General features: G+C 42.0%; 1 protein-coding gene across 3 annotated transcripts in view; it reads right to left on the bottom strand.

Moving 5' to 3' along the window:
* MAPRE2 (microtubule associated protein RP/EB family member 2) overlaps positions 1-21594 on the bottom strand; it is a 241828-nt gene that overhangs the window by 66787 nt on the left and 153447 nt on the right. For all 3 annotated transcript variants that reach the window (XM_068237353.1, XM_068237352.1, XM_068237351.1), the window contains one exon: positions 10309-10436. In XM_068237353.1, the coding sequence (XP_068093454.1) occupies positions 10309-10429 (121 nt within the window). In that variant the 5' untranslated portion in view covers positions 10430-10436. The remainder of the gene's footprint in view (positions 1-10308; positions 10437-21594) is intronic.

The following is a 21594-nucleotide window of genomic DNA, read 5'->3' as shown; positions in this document are numbered from 1 at the left end:
TGCAGATTCGCTTTAGTGGAAACGGCCCTTAAGGTAGCCATACATCTGAAGATTATGTACAAAAAAGTGGGGTTTACCATGGAGCTATAGCTCAATCGTGCAATTACATCTATTTATTCTGCTGCAATTTACAGTGTTACACAAATGCATACATTTCTATGCTCTGTAGTTTTTGCTGCTGAACTAGTGGCTGTATTATATTTTCCAACTGTAGTAGCTAGCTATGTGCACGTGTGTGTGTGTGTGTGTGTGTGTGTGTGTGTGTGTGTGTGTGTGTGTGTGTGTGTGTGTGTGTGTGTGTGTGTGTGTGTGTGTGTGTGTGTGTGTGTGTGTGTGTGTGTGTGTGTGTGTGTGTCTCTATGTGCACGTGTGTGTCTCTATGTGCACGTGTGTGTCTCTATGTGCACGTGTGTGTCTCTATGTGCACGTGTGTGTCTCTATGTGCACGTGTGTGTCTCTATGTGCACGTGTGTGTCTATGTGCACGTGTGTGTGTGTGCGTGTTAAGATGAAGAATTATTGTGACATGAAACTTAAATGTAATTACCATACCTGTTCGGGTAATATCAATCGTATTTCCCTTGTGATTTTAATTATGACTATAGTGTTGTTCTGTTAATAACGCAGTGTGGTCTGTGATGTGTACACTTTTGTGCTCTAGTTTATTAATATGAATGGTGCTATGCAGTGTTCAGTGTTTGGATCTGTGCAGTGTACTCTTGGGTGTTTTATTATTGCATGAGCAGTGGAGAAGACTGCAAGAAGGGTTGGCGTGAGTGGACTCCGAGCTCTACAACAGGACTTAGTGTCTGCGGCTGCACAGGTAACCAAGTGCCCGCAACTCCAATAACAATGAACAATTCGGTATATAGTGTAATCAAAAATAGTAATACTTTATTAATATCAAAATAGGGGATAGGGTTGGGATAGGGTAATTAAAACTACAGAAGGAAATTTTGCGGAGTCAGCATCAGCAATATATGTGGCCGGCCATACAGTTAATCACACAACACACACCACGCACTCATATACTCCCCCATGCAGTTTAATATACTAACAGCGCTGTGAGAATGATAATGATGGAACCATGGTTCAGAGTCCTAACCAACTTCTCAAGTCTCTTCAGGGTTAGTGGCATGCAGATGGTTAGTCAGACTTCATATATATATATAGCAGCTAGTAGCAAACTTCAGCAGTTTAATAATGCATGCATAGCGTAATGTAACATGGGTAGATCTCACCAGTGTCTTTAGAAGCTTCAGCAGCGCTGCTTCCAACTGCTATTAGATCAATGGGGTATATGTAATCATCAGGAGCTACTCTTCTACCAGGTCATCATGTCGGTAGCCGTGTGCAGGGCGCAGCGTGGAGATTCGGCTGGCCGGCGTCCCAGCTCAGCTCAAAGTGTACTCTCCGCGAACTTCCGTATGGAGCGCCCGTCCTCTGCCCGCAGTGGTTCCTGGGTAGGGTAGTTCTCGTGGGTAGTTCTGGACGGCCACACGTTGCACTGACTCCGCCCACCGACGCGTTTCACGCTGTGGGCGTTTCTTCAGGGTGTACTTCCCTCCTTTGTGTGCATCCATTTATGTCGAGCCCCAGTTTCCTTCCTGGCAGGTCATTGGACAGCATTTACTATGGCAACAGCCGCGGCCAGGATTCAGCAAAGGCAACCATGATTTCAGGAAGTGGCAAATGGGCACCTTTTTTACTGTATTTTTCAAACAGACATTGTTCATAGTGTTCTTTTTGGCAATTCGAATCTCTCCTCAATATCATTTCCGCTCCCCAGAGGGTACAGAGTCCATCTCTACTGAGAATTTTTTTAGATTTCTTCATATTGTTAAAAGTATAGTCCTCCTTTGGCTGCACCTCCATCGCATATCGCCCCTTAAAGGGACATTGCACAAAATAAGTCAAGTTTCTACCTTTTTAACTTTTTAAACCTTTTAAACACTTCCAACAGAAGGGGGATGGGCCAACGCCACATCCAACCTCAGGATCTTTAAATTAACCGCACCTCACACACGCACATTGTCACGTATACGCATTCATGCGCAGAAATGCTCTCAGGTCCAATTCCCTATTGAGGCCATGAGGATACAAGGTATTGAGCCTATGTATCCACATGGCCTCTTTACAATATAGGACATCATCGTAGTCCCCCCTCCTACTCGAGATATTCAATCTGTAAATGCCCTTTACTTTAGTACCGGCCAGCTCACTATTATGGCATTCAACATAATGTGTAGCCAAGAAACTTTTTTCTTCATTCTTATTCTCAATTAGGCACAAATGCTCTAAGACTCTGTCTTTCATCATTCTTTTAGTTTTCCCTATGTACTTTAGTCCACACGGACATTCAATCATATATATGACTCTTTCGGTTAAACAGTTTATATGCGATCTAATTTCATATGTGTTCTGGCCAGAACTATCGCAAAAGCTCTTATTGTCTCTACGGTCTATGAAAGGACATAACTTACACCCAGAGCACCTGTAGGTCCCATCTGGTATATGCTTATCCAACCATGTTGTTGTATTTCGCTTGTATTCGCTTTTAACTAATTTATCACGGAGATTAGGTGCTCGTTTGGCTGTCATAAGGGGTCTAGGCCCAACAATTTTTAGAATTTCAGGAGAGGCGGTCAGAATATTCCAATTTTTTTCTAATACAAAGCGCAAAGGTTCCCAGTGGGATCCAAAGGTGCTAATCAAACGCAAAAAATCATCCCCTCCATTCTTTATGTTTTCTCGACACTCCAATAGATTAGTTCTATCCACATTCCATGCCTTCCGCAGAGCCCTGCGTAGGGTGCGATGTGAATATCCTCTTTGTCTGAAGCGATCATACATTGATCTAGCTTCCATACGAAATGTCTCATCACTGGAACAATTTCGCCTTAACCTAATAAATTGTCCGTATGGCACTCCCCTGATCAAAGGGGGGGGATGGTGACTGGACGCATGAAGCAGGCTGTTGCCTGCTGTAGGTTTGCGAAATGTAGAGGTAGATATTATTTCTCCCTCAATTCTTAACTGTAGGTCCAAAAAGCTCAACACTTTATTACTTACACTATAAGTCAATTTGATATTTTTATCATTTTGATTCATTCTTATCATGAATTCCTTAAGTTCTTCCTCACTGCCAGTCCAGACCAGGAGCACGTCATCAATGTAGCGAAGCCACAGGGCGGCATGTGCCCGGAAACCCGGGTCAGAATATACACCCTGATGTTCCCATAGGCCCAGATGAAGGCAGGCGTATGCCGGCGCACACGCCGCCCCCATTGACGTGCCCCTGGTGTTCACTTTTGTGCTCTAGTTTATTAATATGAATGGTGCTATGCAGTGTTCAGTGTTTGGATCTGTGCAGTGTACTCTTGGGTGTTTTATTATTGCATGAGCAGTGGAGAGGACTGCAAGAAGGGTTGGCGTGAGTGGACTCCGAGCTCTACAACAGGACTTAGTGTCTGCGGCTGCACAGGTAACCAAGTGCCCGCAAGCACTGTCCATAACAGAACAACTAACTATCCGTTTGTACTCTTCTGTGGTACGGTGTGTGGCATCAACAAATTACAGCAGCATTTAGATGGGGTCATCATACAGGTGTGTCACAGGAATCTAAAAAGTGTTTTTATGTTAAAACCCTGTGAGTCTATCATTGGGGAATTTTTGGTTGGTTACAGTTACAAATCCACAGGTTTTGTTTATGGTATTGGGGTGAACCAGAATCACAATGAGGCTGTTTTTCCTAGAACATTGATGTTTCCTACATTAATGACTATATTCTACTTAGAGAGCTGCATTAAGTCTTACACTAACAGTTCAGACAGAAATAACTTAAGAGTCAGGCTTCTGTAACTTCCTACACGGATATCTGCTGTCCTAGACTAAATATGTCAAAACCAGAGCTATGATTTCTACTTAACTGACCCGATCCCTCCAATTAACATAATTTGTTGCCAAACTTGAAATACGCGCATAGGAAGAACTTTTATTATTCCCAAACATTGTAATGGCTTCTGTTATTTAAGGAGACCCTAGCAAACCCAAACTGATATGTATGGAGTTCATGCGGCTTTATTTTAAACAAGACTTCTAAAAGCTATAGCAAAGTAAACTTAAAGTATTTGCTCTTAGAGGCGGTGAATAAACCATTCCAGCTGTGTACTACCATGTATGCTGCTAAAGGTAACTTCAGTAGCTAAGATTGTTCTCATAAGAAACAAAATAAAGTTGGTAACCTAGCGCTCCCAGTCACTCAATTTGGCAATATAGGGTCCAAGTCAACCTGTTCTCCTTTTGTGTCCTGCTGCTGTCAGCACTGCAAAAAAAGGCCTATGCGAGAACACAAGCAAGCAGATGGCAGCTGGAGAATGTTACCAAACTGCGTTGAACTGTACCTCGCCATTCTAGAGGTAATACCACACAAAATGCAAAGATTGTTCTTAAAGTGAATCTCAAGTGATTTTAAAAAAGAAAAACAGATACTTGCCTAAGAAAAGGAAAGTCTCTGCGTCCTAATGAGCCTTCCCGTTCCTCTCACGGTCCCCACGTTCCAGCTCTGGCTCCAACATTCAAATCTCCCACTGCAGGAGGCTTCAAAAGTCTTTAGAGCACGAGTGCACCTGAAGACAGGCACTCGGTACTGCGCATGGGCACGATACAGCGCGCATGCGCAGTACAGAGTGGCCCGTCTTCAGGAGCACCGACAGCGGCAGAGGGCAGTCTCCAACCCATCGGTCAGAGACTGCTAACGAAGTATCCAGCGCTGGAATGTGGGGAGCAGGAAGACTCTGTGGGACCCAGAGCCTTCCCTCCCAAGTATCCGTTTTGTTTTTTGTTTTGATTTTTTTTAAAAATACACTTCAGACGCTCTTTAACCTCCGGAGCGTTACGCCGCTCAGGAGGTTTTGCAGCCTAGAGTCCCCCAGGATGACTTTAGCTGATCCTACGGCTGTAACAGCTTTAGCTAGCACTAGGCTAGCTAGTAGAGGTGGCCGGCATCCCCCCGATTACTGATGATGCCCCCGATCGCCTGCTAAATACATTACCCAGCCTGGATCCAGCGATCAGCGAAGCCTCCCCGGACAGCTCCGCTCTTCTCTATGGGGAGGCTCACACATGACGTCATGCGCAGACTCGATCCTCCCCATAGAGAGGACCGGAGATGTGCAGGGAGGCTGAGCGATCGCTGGATCCAGGCTGGGTAATGTATTTAGCGGGGGATCAGGTGGGGATCATCAGTAATCGGGGAGATGCCGGCCACCTCTACTAGCTAGCCTAGTGCTAGCTGAAGCTGTTACAGCCGTAGGATCAGTTAAAATCATCCTGTGGGACTCCTGGGGACAGCCGGTTGAATGCCTGACACAGTGTCGGGCATACCGCTAAGGAGGTTAAGTTCTTTTAAAAGTAGAAACCTGACATAACACTGGCAGGCCTATTCCCAACACACCCAAAAGACAGACATCTGATCATTGCATTTTAATAGATTTCAGCATGATATTTATTAAAACTCAACAGGTGTTCCCCTGCTAATACTGCTCCCCCCAGGGCCCCTGCAGGTTGTAAGTGCAGCGGGGCGAAGCAGGGCTGTGGATTCGGAGTTGGGGTAGAGTCGGAGCAATTTTGGGTACATGGAGTCTGAGTTGGGAACAAAATACACCGACTCCTAATAAATTTAAACTGTAATTAAAAGAAAATATGATAAAATGTTCTATTTCTCATATAATAGTCACCGTCAATAACATATATACAGTAATAACAGTGCTTAGTCCTCAAAAATTAAATATACCAATAAAACAACAAGTTACTTGTGCTGCTGCAATAAAGCAGCCACCATATTTTTAATATCAGATATACAGTACCTAACTGATTGTGACTATATACTATATTTGTGTACACAGGAATCTTTTATATATAATAAAGAACATCTCTGCTGTAAGAATACAGCCTGATGTTTAGTTGTGTCACTAGTAGGAATGGTCAATGAGATGCAAATAATTCTGTGATGATGCACGTTTATGCAAATTTATGCACTCCCTTTGCTCACCAAATCAATTAATTTGATATGTTAAATTTGGGGTTTTACAGTAGTGCTATACTCTACACATGCACTCCCCGCAGAATCCACTGAGTAAGTTGTACACATTGAACTCAGAGGTGTTGTCCATCACCCATAAACCAGGTTCAGCATGTGCAGGAAGAATGTGTAATAGAGGAAGAATCCCTCCAGTCTCCCGCAGAGTACCTGCACATCACTCTTAGACGTACCAACAGTTAGATTCCCTAGAGTCCGATCTATGTTATTTGTTCCCGTCTGTACTCTCTGCAAGTACTCTTACCAAGGACTACTTTTGATTTCTATTTAACAATTACTCTACAGGTATATCCTAACTTTAGTTAAAATGAATCTCTGTCACCTCCTGAGCCATAAACTAATGTTAATCTCCAGGATGGAATCTGTGAGCCCCCAACACCATTCCCCTCTTCCCCAGCTTTTCCCCTCCCCCTCCCTTTCTTCTTTCCTCAATTTCCTTTTTTACCCTTTTCTTCTATTTACTACCTCTATCTTAACTTTTAGGGCATCTGCCCTCCAAACTGTATGAGAAGACAGAACAAGTTGGTTAAGCTGTGCCTTGCTGTAACATATTACGTTATTGTTGGATGAGTTGCCTTGGGCTAACCTAACGAGGCTTTTATTTTTAATTGAAAGACTCTACTATACTTGAGCAATGTCTTCTTGCTATATTGGTCCATGACTATTGTTGTATGTATCTATTTTTGAAAACTCAAAAATAATGAAACAGAAAATTAATCTCTGGTGTATGTAAAAAAATAAAAAAAATAAACCCCACAGAGATATGCTAATGCTTAAACGTTAACATGTCCCAACACATTGGCCTCAATTCACTAATGCCTAGTACACACCATACAATTTTCTGTAATGCTAGGAATACACAGTACGTTTTGTACCGCTGAATCAAGCCGCTGATGGCTCGATTGATAAAATCCAACATGTCCAATCACCCGCCGGATCGATTCCACGCTCAATACCGCGGACAGGACAATGGAAGAAAACAAGCAGAAGATAAGGAGCGCCCGCGGGGACGAGCGGGAATCGATCCAGGGGCCCGCGGGGACGCGCCGGAATCGATCCAGCGGCTCGCTTCAGCGGTACAAAACATACAGTGTATTCCTAGCATAAGATTTTCTGGTAAATTTACCTGCCAGATAGATAATTTCCAACATGTTGGAAATTATCTATCTTACCATCTATCTGCCTAGCAATTAGGCATTGTTCTACTCAGCAGGAGATAACCAGAAGACAACGCACCAGTGATACTGACCAGTCTTTCCAGAAAATAATCTAATTACAGAAAATCTAACAGAAAAGTGTATGGTGTGTACTAGGCATTAGATCATGCTGGAAATAATAAGGCGAGAGAAAACTTACCACCACACAGTGAGAGAGTTATCTTATCTCTCCATTCCTTAAGATACCTCCTCTGTAGTGATTTTCAGAATTCTGGAGTTATTTTAAGGATTGACAAGTTAACTTTAGAGATCTCACCTTAAAGGACTACTATCAATGCCCAAGTGTTCTAAAATGACAAATGTACAAATAATGTCTAAGTAGCTGTGTAAACATTTTCCTACTTCTCATGTTAAATATCAGAGGCAAAAGCTTTAATTTATTAAGAGTAGGATTTAGCTATACTGGGACAAATCAATTGCAGAAGGGGTGTCTGCTTCAATGCACAGCCAGTGTTGCATATCATACTACAGAATTTCTTTCTCAGAAAGCAAAAACAGTATGAAAAGCTGTGACAAAAGCTGTGAGCTTTCTCTCTCTCTCTCTCTCTCTCTCACACAGAGTTACACACAGGGTTAACTGATCAAGTGTGAGGGGAATTTCCCCTCTTCTCATGGCTCAGCCTGCCTAAAGTTTGAAAGTATTTTGATAACAGTAAACAAAGAGGTTGCCAGTGAAATGTATACACAAGTACTTAGCAGCACTTCCCAAACAATTCCTATCTCAATTGAAAAAAATATGTAGATTGATAGTGTTCCTTTAACTTCAAGACAGAAGAGTTAACTTTAGGTTTGCCTGAGGTTAAAGGTTTCCTGAATACTACATGCCTTATCACCATGGTGATAACTCCATGGTGAAACAATTTATCTCAAGCAAACCTAAAGTTAACTCTTCTGTCTTTAAGTTAAGGTGAGATCTCTAAAGTTAACTCTTCAATCCTTAAAATAACTCCAGAATTCTAAAGTTAAAGACAGGCTTTTAATTAACTGCATGTGAAAAGAACTACAGAGGGGGTAACTTAAGGACTGAAGTGACGAAATAACTCTCACTGTGAAAAATTACCTGTGCACCTTAATAAGGTAAAATCGATGTGTGGTGGTAAGTTTTCTCCTGCCTTATCTCCAGCATGATCTTAATGAATTGAGGCCATTGTCAATATAAGCCCTTATCAGCTGGATTCTGGTGCATAGCTCTGCTTCCTTGCAGAAAATGGCTCTGGCCTTTTCTACATCAGATATAGAAGAGGCAGCGGCCTTTTTTGTGCAATGTGGCAGGGCTCATGTTGGAACCCAGCAGATATGGGGCTCCGATGCATCTTATACAGATGACATGCTGGAGCATTCACGTTGGCAATGATGGGCTGAGATGGCCGACAGGGTAGAGAGAGCTTCCTAACCAGTAGATTTTTGGTCCCAAAAGAAGATGCCATCTTACTACAACTTTAAAATTCCTAAGCTTTGGCAGCAATGAATTGCCTTTTATGTTACATACAGTCATACAATAAAATTGTTATATGCAAATTAGAGGAGTTGGAGTCAAGGAGTCTGAGTCAAAGCCGGTAAAATCAAACACTGAGGAGTCGGATGTTTTTTGTACTGACTCCACAGCCATAGGGCGAAGTCACACTCTATCAGTCTGGTGCTCACCCTCCTGTCTGCTTCCCTCATCTCCCTGGGCCCGTACTATGTGACTCAGTGGCACGTATGTACTCACGCCAGGTCAGGGAGTATGGGCTTGTGACATTGCTCCACTGTGTTTTTTTTCTTCAGAGGCCTCTGAAGCATTATTAGTGAGGAGACACCTGGGAGGCCTTCAACGGCTCCATGCCCCTTCACATAGATATTGCTGCTCCCCCACCCCCTTCAAAGACCAAGTCGGGTGGCATGTTGGGGTAACAATGCTCTGCAGATTCAATCACAGTAATCTAATCTGCCAGGGAATATTGCATAGTGCATGGGCACCTTAAGTGTCACTGCCATCGGGGTAAGTATCCCATTTTTCTCCATATTAAACGTACAGGTTTGCTTTAAAGAGAGTCTGAAGCTTTTTTTTTAAATCTCTTTTTATTGAGCAGCCAGTTTCAGCAGTAAGATCCAAGCTGATTCGCCTCATCTCTGTGGCAGAACAAAGTATTTAAGCCCCCGAAATACCCGGTCAAAATTCCACGACTTTTTAAGTTGCAGATTTTGCTGCCTGGGAGAGGCAGAGCTGTGCACAGTAGCTCTGCCTCTTATCTAGTCAATATCTGCCTCTCCCTCCCCCCCTCGCAGTCTTCTTTCATCGAGAGGGGCGGGGAAAGGCGGATATTGACTGGATAAGAGGCAGAGCTACTGCGCACAGCTCTGTCTCTCCCGGGCAGTAAAATCTGCAACTTAAAAAGTCGTGGAATTTTGGCCGGGTATTTCGGGGGCAAGAATACCTCGTTCTGCTATGAGGATGCAGCGAATCAGCTTGGATCTTAATGCTGAAGATCATGACTGCTCAATAAAAATATTTTAAAACTCTTTAAGCATTCAGTCACATGTATATATCTCTTCTACACAATCACAATTGCCGGTAATGCATTCCACATGAGTCAAACCCTGCTTTTTTTTTTTTTTTTTTTTTTTTTTAACGTGTTAGTTGTAAACTGTCATATGCTGCCTGCTAACATCTCAGTTATATACAGACATAACCTGTACAAAACATTTATGTGTCATATGTATTGCTCATTATCAAAGGATATGTTATTTATTTCACTTGCATCATTGTACACTGTTTAGATTAGCACATTGAAGGCAAATGCACATAATTATTAACTTTTCTCAGTTATATTAGGCTGTACACATTCTTAAGAATTTTCCATTATGTGATTTCCAATAAAACAGCATGTTGTGAGTGTAAAATCACAGTGGCTGTAAAGGAAATATTTTGAAGGAAAATAAATGTTCATAGCACGCACATCGGCAAGCAGTCCACAGCATAGACAGTGTTCACATGCAGAGTATGTCATACCTGAGCAGAGCTGCTCCACCTTTGTGTAGTTTAAGCACAGAATGTCATTGACCCATGCAATGATGTCATGTCTGCTCATAGTCTCCTGGGTTATCGAGGTAGAGTACACATTGACCGCCATTCCCCAGCTGCAAAGAAAGAGACATCACATTAAGGACAAACTCAGCAGATCAACTATGACAGTCAATCAAATCCTAGGACAGCCACAGACACCAATTTTACTACTAAGAATCTCATGAGTACAAGTAGTATTTCCAGAATTGCATTGCCGTTCTGTAGAAGAGCATGACAGCGGCGTAGCAATGGGGGATGCAGAGGGTGCAATCGCACCAGGGTCCCTGAATCAGAGGTGCCCCACAGGTGGTTGTTCTTCAACCACTGTATTAGCCCATAATTAGTGCTATGCTGGTTATTCTCACCTCTCTATGTGCTTTGATTAGTGATCATCATTTACAAACTGCTCCCTTTCTGTTCTTAAACCCTCTCTGACACTGCAGTTGCCTTTGGGAGGTTTTGGTGCTCCAAATCGATTATGTAGAATGCTTAAAGGGGCACTGTAGTGACATATATGCCATCCTCTGCCTTCTCCAGCTCCGGTACTGGGTCCCATAACTTCGGCCAGTCGCAGCCAGTCTGACGCAAGAGAAGTGCGCTCTCTATGCATCTCTCTGGCGGCGGCCAGAGATATGTAGAGAACGCACTTCTCTTGCGTCAGACTGGCTGAAGATATGGGACCAGATACCGGCGATAGAGAAGGCTGAAGACTGCGTCGTGGGAACTATCCGTTAGCATGGGGCTGGAGGAAGCCCCAGGTATGTATAACATTTTTATCTTTTATCGTCTCTGGTACGCTTTAAAGGACAGAGGTACACTGAGGTACGTACACATTAGACTCATACAAGCAAGCATTCTCATGGAGGGTGGGAGAGGGGGATACCCCTCTTGCCAGCTGTTAGGGTGATGGACTGGAAAAAAAACAAAAATCACAATTCAAGAGCAAAACTAAATTTAAAGGTAGGTCAGGGTCAGGGAGAGACAAAAGGACAGGGCATGCAGACAACACCAAAGTTTCCCCATCCCACCAATAACAATTAGTTGGTAATAATCTGACGTCTGTACAGCTTTAAGAGTCCCAAACCATGTCAGAAAAGTGCCTGCATACATGTCAGCCAAACTCTTCCCAGCATTAGCTGACATGCAGCAGGAAAATGACAGCTGGAATCTGACACAACCATTTCACAGCACTACGCCCTCACAATAAAAACATGACCAGAATGTGGGATAAAATGTATGAAGCAACAAATAAAAATATAGACACAATTGAATGGTTGTTCCTGTAATTGTTAAGAGGGAACAGATGACCTACTAATTTACTAGGAAAATGAAATTAACCAGTTATAAAATGTATGCGAACAGTGACTGCCTTTCATTTAGCTACCATGAGAGTTTTCCATGGAGGGCAAAATGTACTTTAGTAGCATCACAAAAGCCCATTTATTACTACACAGCCTGTGCTATCAACAGCATACAGAGCATAGTCTATGTTCTAGCATCCTATCAACACACAGTGCTGTCACACTGCTGCGTCACTACACAATGCAAACAGTTTGTGTCTTCTAAGCTGATTCCTAGTCTATCATCAGAGAGCAAAAGGAACACCATATACACTGCACACAAGCACTGTGCATTACACTAATGTGCTGTATACAAATACCTAGTACACGTAACCAAAATTTGTGTGAGCATACACTCTATACGTGTGTACAGGGCTTTACTAGTATTATTATTATTATTTAGTATTTATATAGCGCCGACATATTACGCAGCGCTGTACAGTGTATATATATATATATATCTTGTCACTAACTGTCCCTCAAAGGAGCTCACAATCTAATCCCTACCATTGCCATATGTCTATATTATGTAGTGTAAGTACTGTAGTCTAGGGCCAATTTTTAGGGGGAGCCAATTAACTTATCCGTATGTTTTTGGAATGTGGGAGGAAACCGGCGTGCCCGGAGGAAACCCACGCAGACACGGAGAGAACAAACAAACTCTTTGCAGATAGTGCCCTGGCTGGGATTCGAACCAGGGACCCAGCGCTGCAAGGCGAGAGAGCTAACCACTACGCCACCGTGCTATATGCACACACACTATACACCTACCTACACAACACTGTGTGCATACACTGACCACTTAACGCACAGTATGCGCAAACACTGTACACTTATCCTCACGATGTATTGGATTTTCACTTGCCCAACAGGCACCAATTTTCTAGTATATGTTAAGTCTTAATGTATCAATAGCAAATCATGTATTCACTTACAGCCTACCACACCCATGCTATGCATCCTAATGACAATTGCTTATTACTGTAAAACAAACACAAATGGCTTTGCCGTTGGCTCAGGGGCTTCACTTCATATAACTTAGCACCTGTCAATCTCTACACAATATTCTACTACAAACATTTCTTAGCTAGTTTACATTCACTTTCCTTCAGGCATATATGCCTCTTTCACATATTCCCCATCCTCTGACCTGCCTGTGCCCAACAAGCACCATTTTTTATTGTCTCTAACAATGATTCAAAATAGGATTTTTACCATTCTGTACTGTGAAAACATGCTGTTGGCCAGACAACAGCTAAATTGGTTTGCTCTTAGTGTTTGACTTCTATCAACCCATTGTGATTGTATATGCTCTGTATTTTCTATTAATGCCATGGAAGATACTGGTGCTACATAAATCCAAAATAATAAAACTCTGAAGATAGCTGATCCTGTCATATTGCTAGTAAAATGGCTTAGCAAGATGTATTTAGTCCTTTACCTTATTTTAGAACCTTATTTTATAAGAATTCTGAATCTCCAATAGCCACAGACCAAACTAAAGAAACATTGCTGCTTCTAACCCACCATAGCAATCAGACACTGGCTGGCAGTAGGCGTTGAATCTCTTGTGCAGCAAATACAGTAGTGATCCTGTCTATCTGTACAGAATGATTATAACAGGATTAGGTCAACTACAGGGCAGAATGCTTAGTACCTTATTTTAAGCTCTCTGAAGAGATGGGCAGTATAGCATAGTTCAAACAAAAATTTTGTAATTCAATTTTTATTGAAAGGTTTTTTGTAAATGCATTACTGAATGCACATCATTCCTAAATTCCTACGTAAACAAACATGACACATCCTAGTAATTCACAAGCATATATTAGTATGTCATTTAACTAGCTTCAACCCCCGAGGGTGTGGGGAATGAGGCTAAGTTTGTGATCAGTAACGCTAATATCTAATCACAAACTGACCACCTAACAACATTAAGATGGTCTACAACAATAAACAGTATAAAACGCTCTCTCAAACCGACTTGCACTACCAAAATGAAAAAAACTACACACATTGTACTCCAAAGCCCTTCCAGATCATACTCCCAGCCCCAAGGGGTTCTCATAGTTCATGTCCACGAAATCCCACGCTGCAGCCAAACTCTCCGTCCTCTCATGGGTCTCAAAACTTAAGTGCTCCATAGTTCTGACAAATCTAATGTCCTCGAAATGTTGATTTCATGATATACAATAGGTCAGCTACAGTTGTGTTTTTTCCCCCTAAAAATACTAGCAGCCTTTGGGGGCATTTATCAAAGCTAGTGCACAAAAAACTGGAGCAAAAGTGAAGCAGATGTGACCAATCTGAAAATAAATTTGCTAAGTTTTTAATGCATTACGCCAGTGTTGCTCAAACCTGTCCTCATAACTCCCCAAAGGGGCATGTTTTGCAAGCAACCTCACCTATGCACAGATGGGGTAATTAGTTTCTCCCCAGGTGGATTCTATGTAGCTGAGACACTAATTACCCCACCTGTGCATAGGTGAGGTTGCCTGCAAAATATGCACCGTTGGGGAGTCACGAGGACAGGTTTGAGAAACACTGCATTACACATTACTTTTAGTTTTTGTGAGCTGCCTCATTCATCATGGTAAATGGGGTCAAAGTCACAACAAACAGCACCACTGAAGGCCATGCAATACAGGTATAATGCATGATCACACCATACCCATAGAGTGGATTAAGTGTTTGCAGTATAACTTGAGAAGTCAACTCTAGAGCACACATTTCCAGGCACAGGTCAGGCTAGTGAGCAAACAAAGGTCAGGGTAAGCAGTAATGCAAATGAGGGAGGTGGAGGTGAAAATCATCTCACCTTGTAACCTTGTCTACCAGCGTATTGAATTTCCTGTGGAATAGGCAAATTGCTAATTTTTGATTTTCAAGATCAGTAGAGTATGAGGCCATATGTTTGCGCATATGTGAAACAGCATAGGGAGTTGATGAATCCTCCTGGTTTGGCTGATTGAAAAGTGGCAAATAGACATATGAAAACTGGTTCTCTGCAGAGCTGGAGTAATCTATTCCACACAGAATAGAGAAGTCCAGGCTTCCAGAGAAAGGTTACCAGTTTATGCACTGTGCAGGCTTTATATGCTCTTATATAAAGCAGTAACAGGATGCCAGATAGAAGGCGTACTGGTGAAAAAGGATATAAAGCCATGGAAGAGGATCTGATCGAACTATTTTCTCTCTGTTGGCTCTTGTATAAAGTTTGGCAAGTTTTATGCTACGTATCAAGAGACGAACCAAGCAATGTAGGCAAGTAGTAGAAGAACCAGCAGCAAAGAGAGTAGCAAAGATCAATTCAAGTAAACTTCTTACTTCAGTCTACATGAAACAGACTGTCACAGGAGACCGAGCCACGGGGATATTAGATTTTAAAAGTGATCGAAGGGAGAGGAGAAGGTCTCTGCCAAGACTGATTTTATAACAATCCCAGAATGTAGGCCAGCAGCTTAGGTTGGGCCTTTTAGATTTATTTTTTAGCTCTGCTTTTCTGTAGTCCTGCCATATGACAAAGCTATAGACTTGAGCTACGCACAGACAGATTTGTGGGTTCATGTTCATGACACTTATTTTTGTGATGGCCTCATACAAAAAACTACCACCTGTATAGTTGCTTCACAATGTTGATTAGTGATCAGTTATGATGGATCAAACACACCACTAACTTACTTGACGTTCTTACTCTTTTCTCCATATAAACAAACACAAAAAAAAAAAAAAAACACTGGCTGCTTGGCTATAGCTGGGCAGGGTGACTGTACTGTGATGATCCCTAAAGCTACAGACCTAGCACGGAGAATCCCACAACATGCACAGGTAGTCTCCAAGGAGCATCAGTCTAAATTATCAGAATAACAAAGTCTTCTTATCTAATGATTGCAACATGTGTAAGCTTTATATGACGCCTAACATTTTGGTAGCAAAATTGGAAAATGATGGCTTGGTTTTTTTTGCTCAGCTACACATTATTCTCCAATCCTATTAGAGATCTGTATTTTCAGAGAACACAACCTTTTTTCTTTAGTCAGACATTATAAGCCTACATTATATGCCTGAGTAAACATACAAACATACACATGCAGACAGCATGTCAAAACTAGAGATATGTGCAACATAGCCAGAGATAAGAGGAAACCAAACATTTCAACTTTTAAACTCTCTGCACATCAACTCAGCTTACAGAGCTGTGTGTGGTGTTCAGCTCCACAATCTGACTGACCATTTCAGGATTTAATTTGGAATTACAATCTCTGGATGCTTCCCATTCATATTTCAAAATACAGGATTATTTCTGTACATTTGCAAGAGACACAAACATGGTGGGCACTCGAGCAAAAGTGACGAAGCAAATCTAGCTTGCACCAACAAAGCAAATCTAGCTTGTACCAACATAACAATTCTATCGGAATAGCTTCTATCCGTGGTTCTAGCCCGTTTCATACAATGTACCGTAGCTCTTTGGCCCTGCAAGAGAATTAAATAGATCCAGACATATTACGAAGCACACAAAGACCATTCTAAACTTAACTCTCGACCCCCACTTCCTCCAAATGATCATCTCCCCTTTTCAGGGCACTATATGTATTAGCCTTTCCAACATTCTCTTTGGGGACCCACCAGCAAGTCTCCAAAAACAAACCTGTGAAAATGGCATCAAGCATTGCATCACTTCCAAGTAGGGATGATCAATGAGATGCAAAGGATTCTTCAACTTTCAAATGTCAGATAAATAATATGAAGCTTTAAATTGGACCAATAAAATTGACAGGAAGTTATTCTGATTGGTCCAATTTCAAGCTGCAAATAATTTATTGGTACATGAAATTTGTTTTCATTGATCATCCCTGGGGCATGCCAAGACTAAATGGAGTATTGACATTCTAAAAAATTGTACAACCAAGTTGCTGTTTGTGCAGAGAAGCTATTACTTGTGAATGCAAGGGCAGGTAAAATGTAAGGTACCAGAACCAGCATTCATAAAATCGAGGATTTGCCAGGAATCAAGATACCTATACGGTCATCAACTGACTTACACTTTAACCGAGAGATGTGCAAGCCATAGTCCATGAAGATAGGTATACTGAACTGATTGTAGTTTCATTCTGTAATCACCTATGGATAGCTAGTGCAGGGCACAAACCTTACATCTGAATGTGTAAATTTGGGCTATAAGGCTTATACAAACAGTTCATTCAATTTACATTTACTCTGCTTACCCTAAACTACACAGATTTGGGCACATCTGCACAAATACTGTAAAGTCTGTAAATAACACAAATAAGCAAACATTTCAGCTCCCTTCAAAGCATCTCCCAGCACAGCCTCACAGAAACATGCAAGCTAAAGCCCTTTGGCACACTGTTTTCCAGGAAAAATACAGCAGCATTACAGTGTGGCTGATTCACCAACACATAATACTATTACAGTTTCTTAGGTGGTCTGTCAGTATTTATTTGGCAATTCCCATGAATTACTTCAAAAAGAAAAACACTTAAACAGCAGTATGTGGGTGTCCCCAGCATTATAATTATTTATAGTTCTTTGGCTGCAAAATGCTTTCCTGCTCTGTTCCATTTATAGTTCAGTTTCAGTTTAATTTACCATTTCCTTCCACAAGTGAACGGTTTGGAGCGTGCATCACAATGCTTATCGGTGTTGTGCCAAGTACATAAAAAAAAAAAAAAAAAAAGTGTACAGTGATAAAAACTGATCAGGTGGACACTCCACAGCATTATTTATAGATTACTGTTCAGGTTACAGGGCAAAAGCACTGATGAGAAAGTTGATAAGATACTTTTAGAATCTTTAGAAATACTTCTACCCTATGTAAGAGTTTAGGCTTGTATAGCAGTATATGTCCCACTGCAGTGTAATTCTGTGCGTTCTCATCGCCAATAGCTAGCAGCTGCATGATACATCATCACTGACTATTCCACTGAATGCTGTCATACAGTTTACAAAGATATACCGATGTTGTACTGCACATTTTCTGTTTGAAGCGCATTCATTTATTAATTTATTTTTTTAATTATTATTGATTTATAAAGCACCAACATATTCAGTGGCACGAATATACAGTAAGTTGGTGAGTAGAAAGGATGCTGAAGCAGATCTATATTAAACAATGTTTACAGAATGGACAAAAGTTTAGGTCATATTTCACTAAAGAAATAGCTCCAGAAAGTTTGGTAAATTATTTTTAACAATACTGCAATCAGGCAATGGCTCAAGATTTATTTTAGATGCACCCACGATGAAGGTTTACTGTGCAAGAATGTGCATTTGATTACAGTAAAGAAACAGCAATTCACTAGCTGAATAACAACCATCACTACTATACAATATAACTACTGCTCCAAATGTTCCCACTGCAAACCACTACATCACTTTAACATACATAGTTAACATGTCTTCACTATACAGATGACTATGTAACTGAATGCCATTAAATATTTTATCTTTAGCTACTATAACCATTTCAGTAAACGTGTTAGAAACCATGGCAACAGCGGGTGGCTTGGTGGTAGAGACACCAAGCAGCATCCTGTCTTTGTGCAAACTTATGAAACCGTGACAAAGATTGAAATACACTTTTTGCATCCTTTTGTGACAACCTACTTTGCTGGGTTTTCTGCACTAAACCACAGCTCAAAGCAAAATGAAACATACTAAGCTAAAGTGTGATGGCCTGAGAAAACTGCAGTAATCAGAGATATGTCTTTACAACATGGATTTTTTTTTTTAGGGAAAATGGAGAAACACTGCTAGACAACCTCCATATATTGAGTCTTTGCACATTTTCACTGTGTTTATGGAGGTATCAAGCTACTCCCACTAGTGTGGTTTCTGTGTATAGGCCATGTAGGGTGCCCATAGTTTTCCAGTGCCCCCTGTAGTTTATTGCCGAATTTCCAGGCTCTCCTGTAGTGTATTCCAGCTTTTCTAGTATACCCTATAGTACATTTCGGACAGTTTTCCGGAGTCCTCAGCAATATAATTAAAGCTTTCCAGTGTTCCCTACATTATATATCAGATTCTCAGTATCCCCCTGTAGTATATTCTAGCATCCCAGTGACCTTGTAATGTATTCCAGCTCTCCATTGTCCCCAGAGTGTAATCCCTAGCCAAAGCATGTGTGAGTGTGTAACCTTGGCCCAGAATTTCAACTGGCTGCAATAACTTTGTATATGTTGGCCAAAAAGAAAATATGTGATTTTAGAACTTACCATTCTAAATATAAGACTAGCTAATCGATATAAAACATTTTTAAAGTGCCAAAAAAATTGTTCCAAAGAAGAACGTGGTCAGCCCTAAGTGAGTTTTATGAATATAAGCTGATTACAACATGTGACAGCAGCTGGCAGCACTATTCTAGAATTGGATAAGTCATTCAGCCATTCCTATAGTCATAACTTGGCTAATCTACCAATTGACACAGTTTGTGCTTCCAAGGACTGATAACTGGTATTGTTAGAAATAAACACCAGCTCAAAACGGAACCGATTTGCATCTACTACAAAGGAACACAGAGAATAGAATTGGAGAATTGCTATATTTTTTAGCAAGTGAATATATGAGAGTGTGCAAGACAGAGGTGGGTGGCCAATACAGCCTACAGCAGGGTAGTCAAATTCAAATACAAAGTGGGCCAAAACTGAACAATGGTACCAAGTTGCGGGCCAACCTTAAGTGGTTAGTGGCCCCCTCCCTCCTTTATAAAGTCCCCTAGCATCTAGTGTTCCTCCTGACTCCTATACAGTTTATTTGGTGTCCAGTGGGTCTTCTCTTTCCTATAGAGTTCATTTGTGTCTAGTTCCGCCCCCCCCCCCTATACAGTTCCCTTGTGTCTAGTGCCCAATACAGTTTCTAGGTGTCTAGTATATTCCCCCATCAATTCCCATGTGACCTTCCTGGTAATCTAATGCTCCACCTCCAATATGGCTTCCTTAGTGGTTTACAGTGTGCAAAACAAAATGCAAAGTGAGGAAACCATGGGCTGGAGTTTGACCTGTATGGCATAGAGGTAAGTGGTTCCTGCTTTCTATGTACCTTGACTTTCATCCACTGGCACTGAACTCTGTTCTCTGTTGGTAGGGATCATAGGCAAACAAAAGTTTCTTTGGGCAAGTGTCCACTGGTGATCCTCTTAAAGTGGAATAAAACTGACTAAACATTCAATAAAAATGTGTTTTCCTACTCTGTATTACCCATGCAGTTACCATATTTGCTTTTGTGCACAAGTAATATTGTTTGTTTACAAATTACAAGTTCCTAAAGTACAGTTTATCTGCTCTGAAAACGGTCATTGCATTTTATGAATACATTTTAATACATATACAGCAGCTATGTAGTGATAATTTCTCATATGTCCCTGCTTGTCAGCTTCCCAACAGTTCCTTTTGCATGTGGCTGGCTGTGTAACTAATTGTAGCAACTGAGGAATGTAAACACAAGATACTATTATCTCCACTTCGGATTGGATCCTAAGCTGAAGGGGCTTTCCATGGCAGGACAAAGTGCTGTGTTTATCTGTTTGTATGCTGTTCTTCTACAATTTGTTTCCTGGTAGTAAGTTTAAGGATGTAAGTAATCTTTTAGAGCAAAGAACAAATGCGGAGTTTCAGACTACTTTGAAATAAAGAGAGGGAAAGGAAGATCAGAAAGAGTGGTAGAGTTTCTGAAGACGAGTGAGAAAAATTAATGCAGCAATTTCCTGCTGTTCGGCACAGAAGGGAAACTTAAAAATAAAGATAATGTACTTGTAAAGTTGTTCAACAAGCAAAAATGTTATTACAGCAATTTTAAGTCATAGTTACACACCAACGTGCCATGCCTGGTCTGTCCCCGAGAATTCAAAATGTTACGTCAACAAGTAGGAGCAGTAACAACTGATTTACTAGCATCCAGGGCCTGCATTTGCATCTCTAATGCCTATAGCCACAGAAGACCTGGTGCCTAACACTAACCTACCACCTGACATAATCTGGGACGATTTAACTGCCACCTTCGCTGCTGCATACCCTCTCCGTTAAGGTAGCCATACACTGGTCGATTTGCCATCAGATCCGACCAACAGATAGATCCCTCTCTGATCGAATCTGATCAGAGAGGGATCGTATGGCTGCCTTTACTGCAAACAGATTGTGAATCGATTTCAGCATGAAACCGATCACAATCTGTGAAACTGCCACTGCCTCCCCCCCTTCCCCCGCATACATTACCTGCTCCGGCCAGCGCGTGTCCCCTGGTCTCTGCTGTCTTCTTCTCCGTGCTCCGCTCCTCCAGATTCGATCTCCAACCCAAGCAGCCTGTGGCCCCAGCATCCCAGTCAGCTCCAGACTTCACGGCATCCGCGACGGAAGACACCCAGCGCCCCCCAGCGGCCAGGGGCATCCCCTCTCTGACCGCAGTACAGGAGGAGGATGTGCTACGATACCTCCGCAGACTCAACCCCAGGAAAGCCTCGGGCCCGGATGGGGTGTCCTCACTCTGCCTGAGAACCTGCGCAATCCAACTAGCTCCCATCCTCACTTCCCTCTACAACAGATCCTTATCAGAAGGAAAGGTCCCCTCCTGCTTCAAAAGGTCCACAATCATCCCAGTTCTCCAAAAAAACAGGGAACACGGAACTCAACAACTTCAGACCCGTGGCCCTGACCCCCATCACCATGAAAGTATTCGAGAGGTTAGTGCTGGCCCACCTGAAGCACTCCACCAGCACCCTCCCCTTGGCAGTCGCATCTCCAGCGAGAGAACCACCAACGTCGGTGCCCCGCAGGGCTGCGTGCTGTCCCCTCTCCTGTTCTCTCTGTACACTAACAATTGCACCTCAGCCTCCGACTCTGTCAAAGTTATCAAATTCGCAGATGATACCACGCTTATC

The sequence above is a fragment of the Hyperolius riggenbachi genome, chromosome 5 (assembly GCF_040937935.1).
Source record: "Hyperolius riggenbachi isolate aHypRig1 chromosome 5, aHypRig1.pri, whole genome shotgun sequence".
Taxonomy (NCBI): Eukaryota; Metazoa; Chordata; class Amphibia; order Anura; family Hyperoliidae; genus Hyperolius; species Hyperolius riggenbachi.
This window is presented reverse-complemented; position numbering and strand designations above follow the sequence as displayed.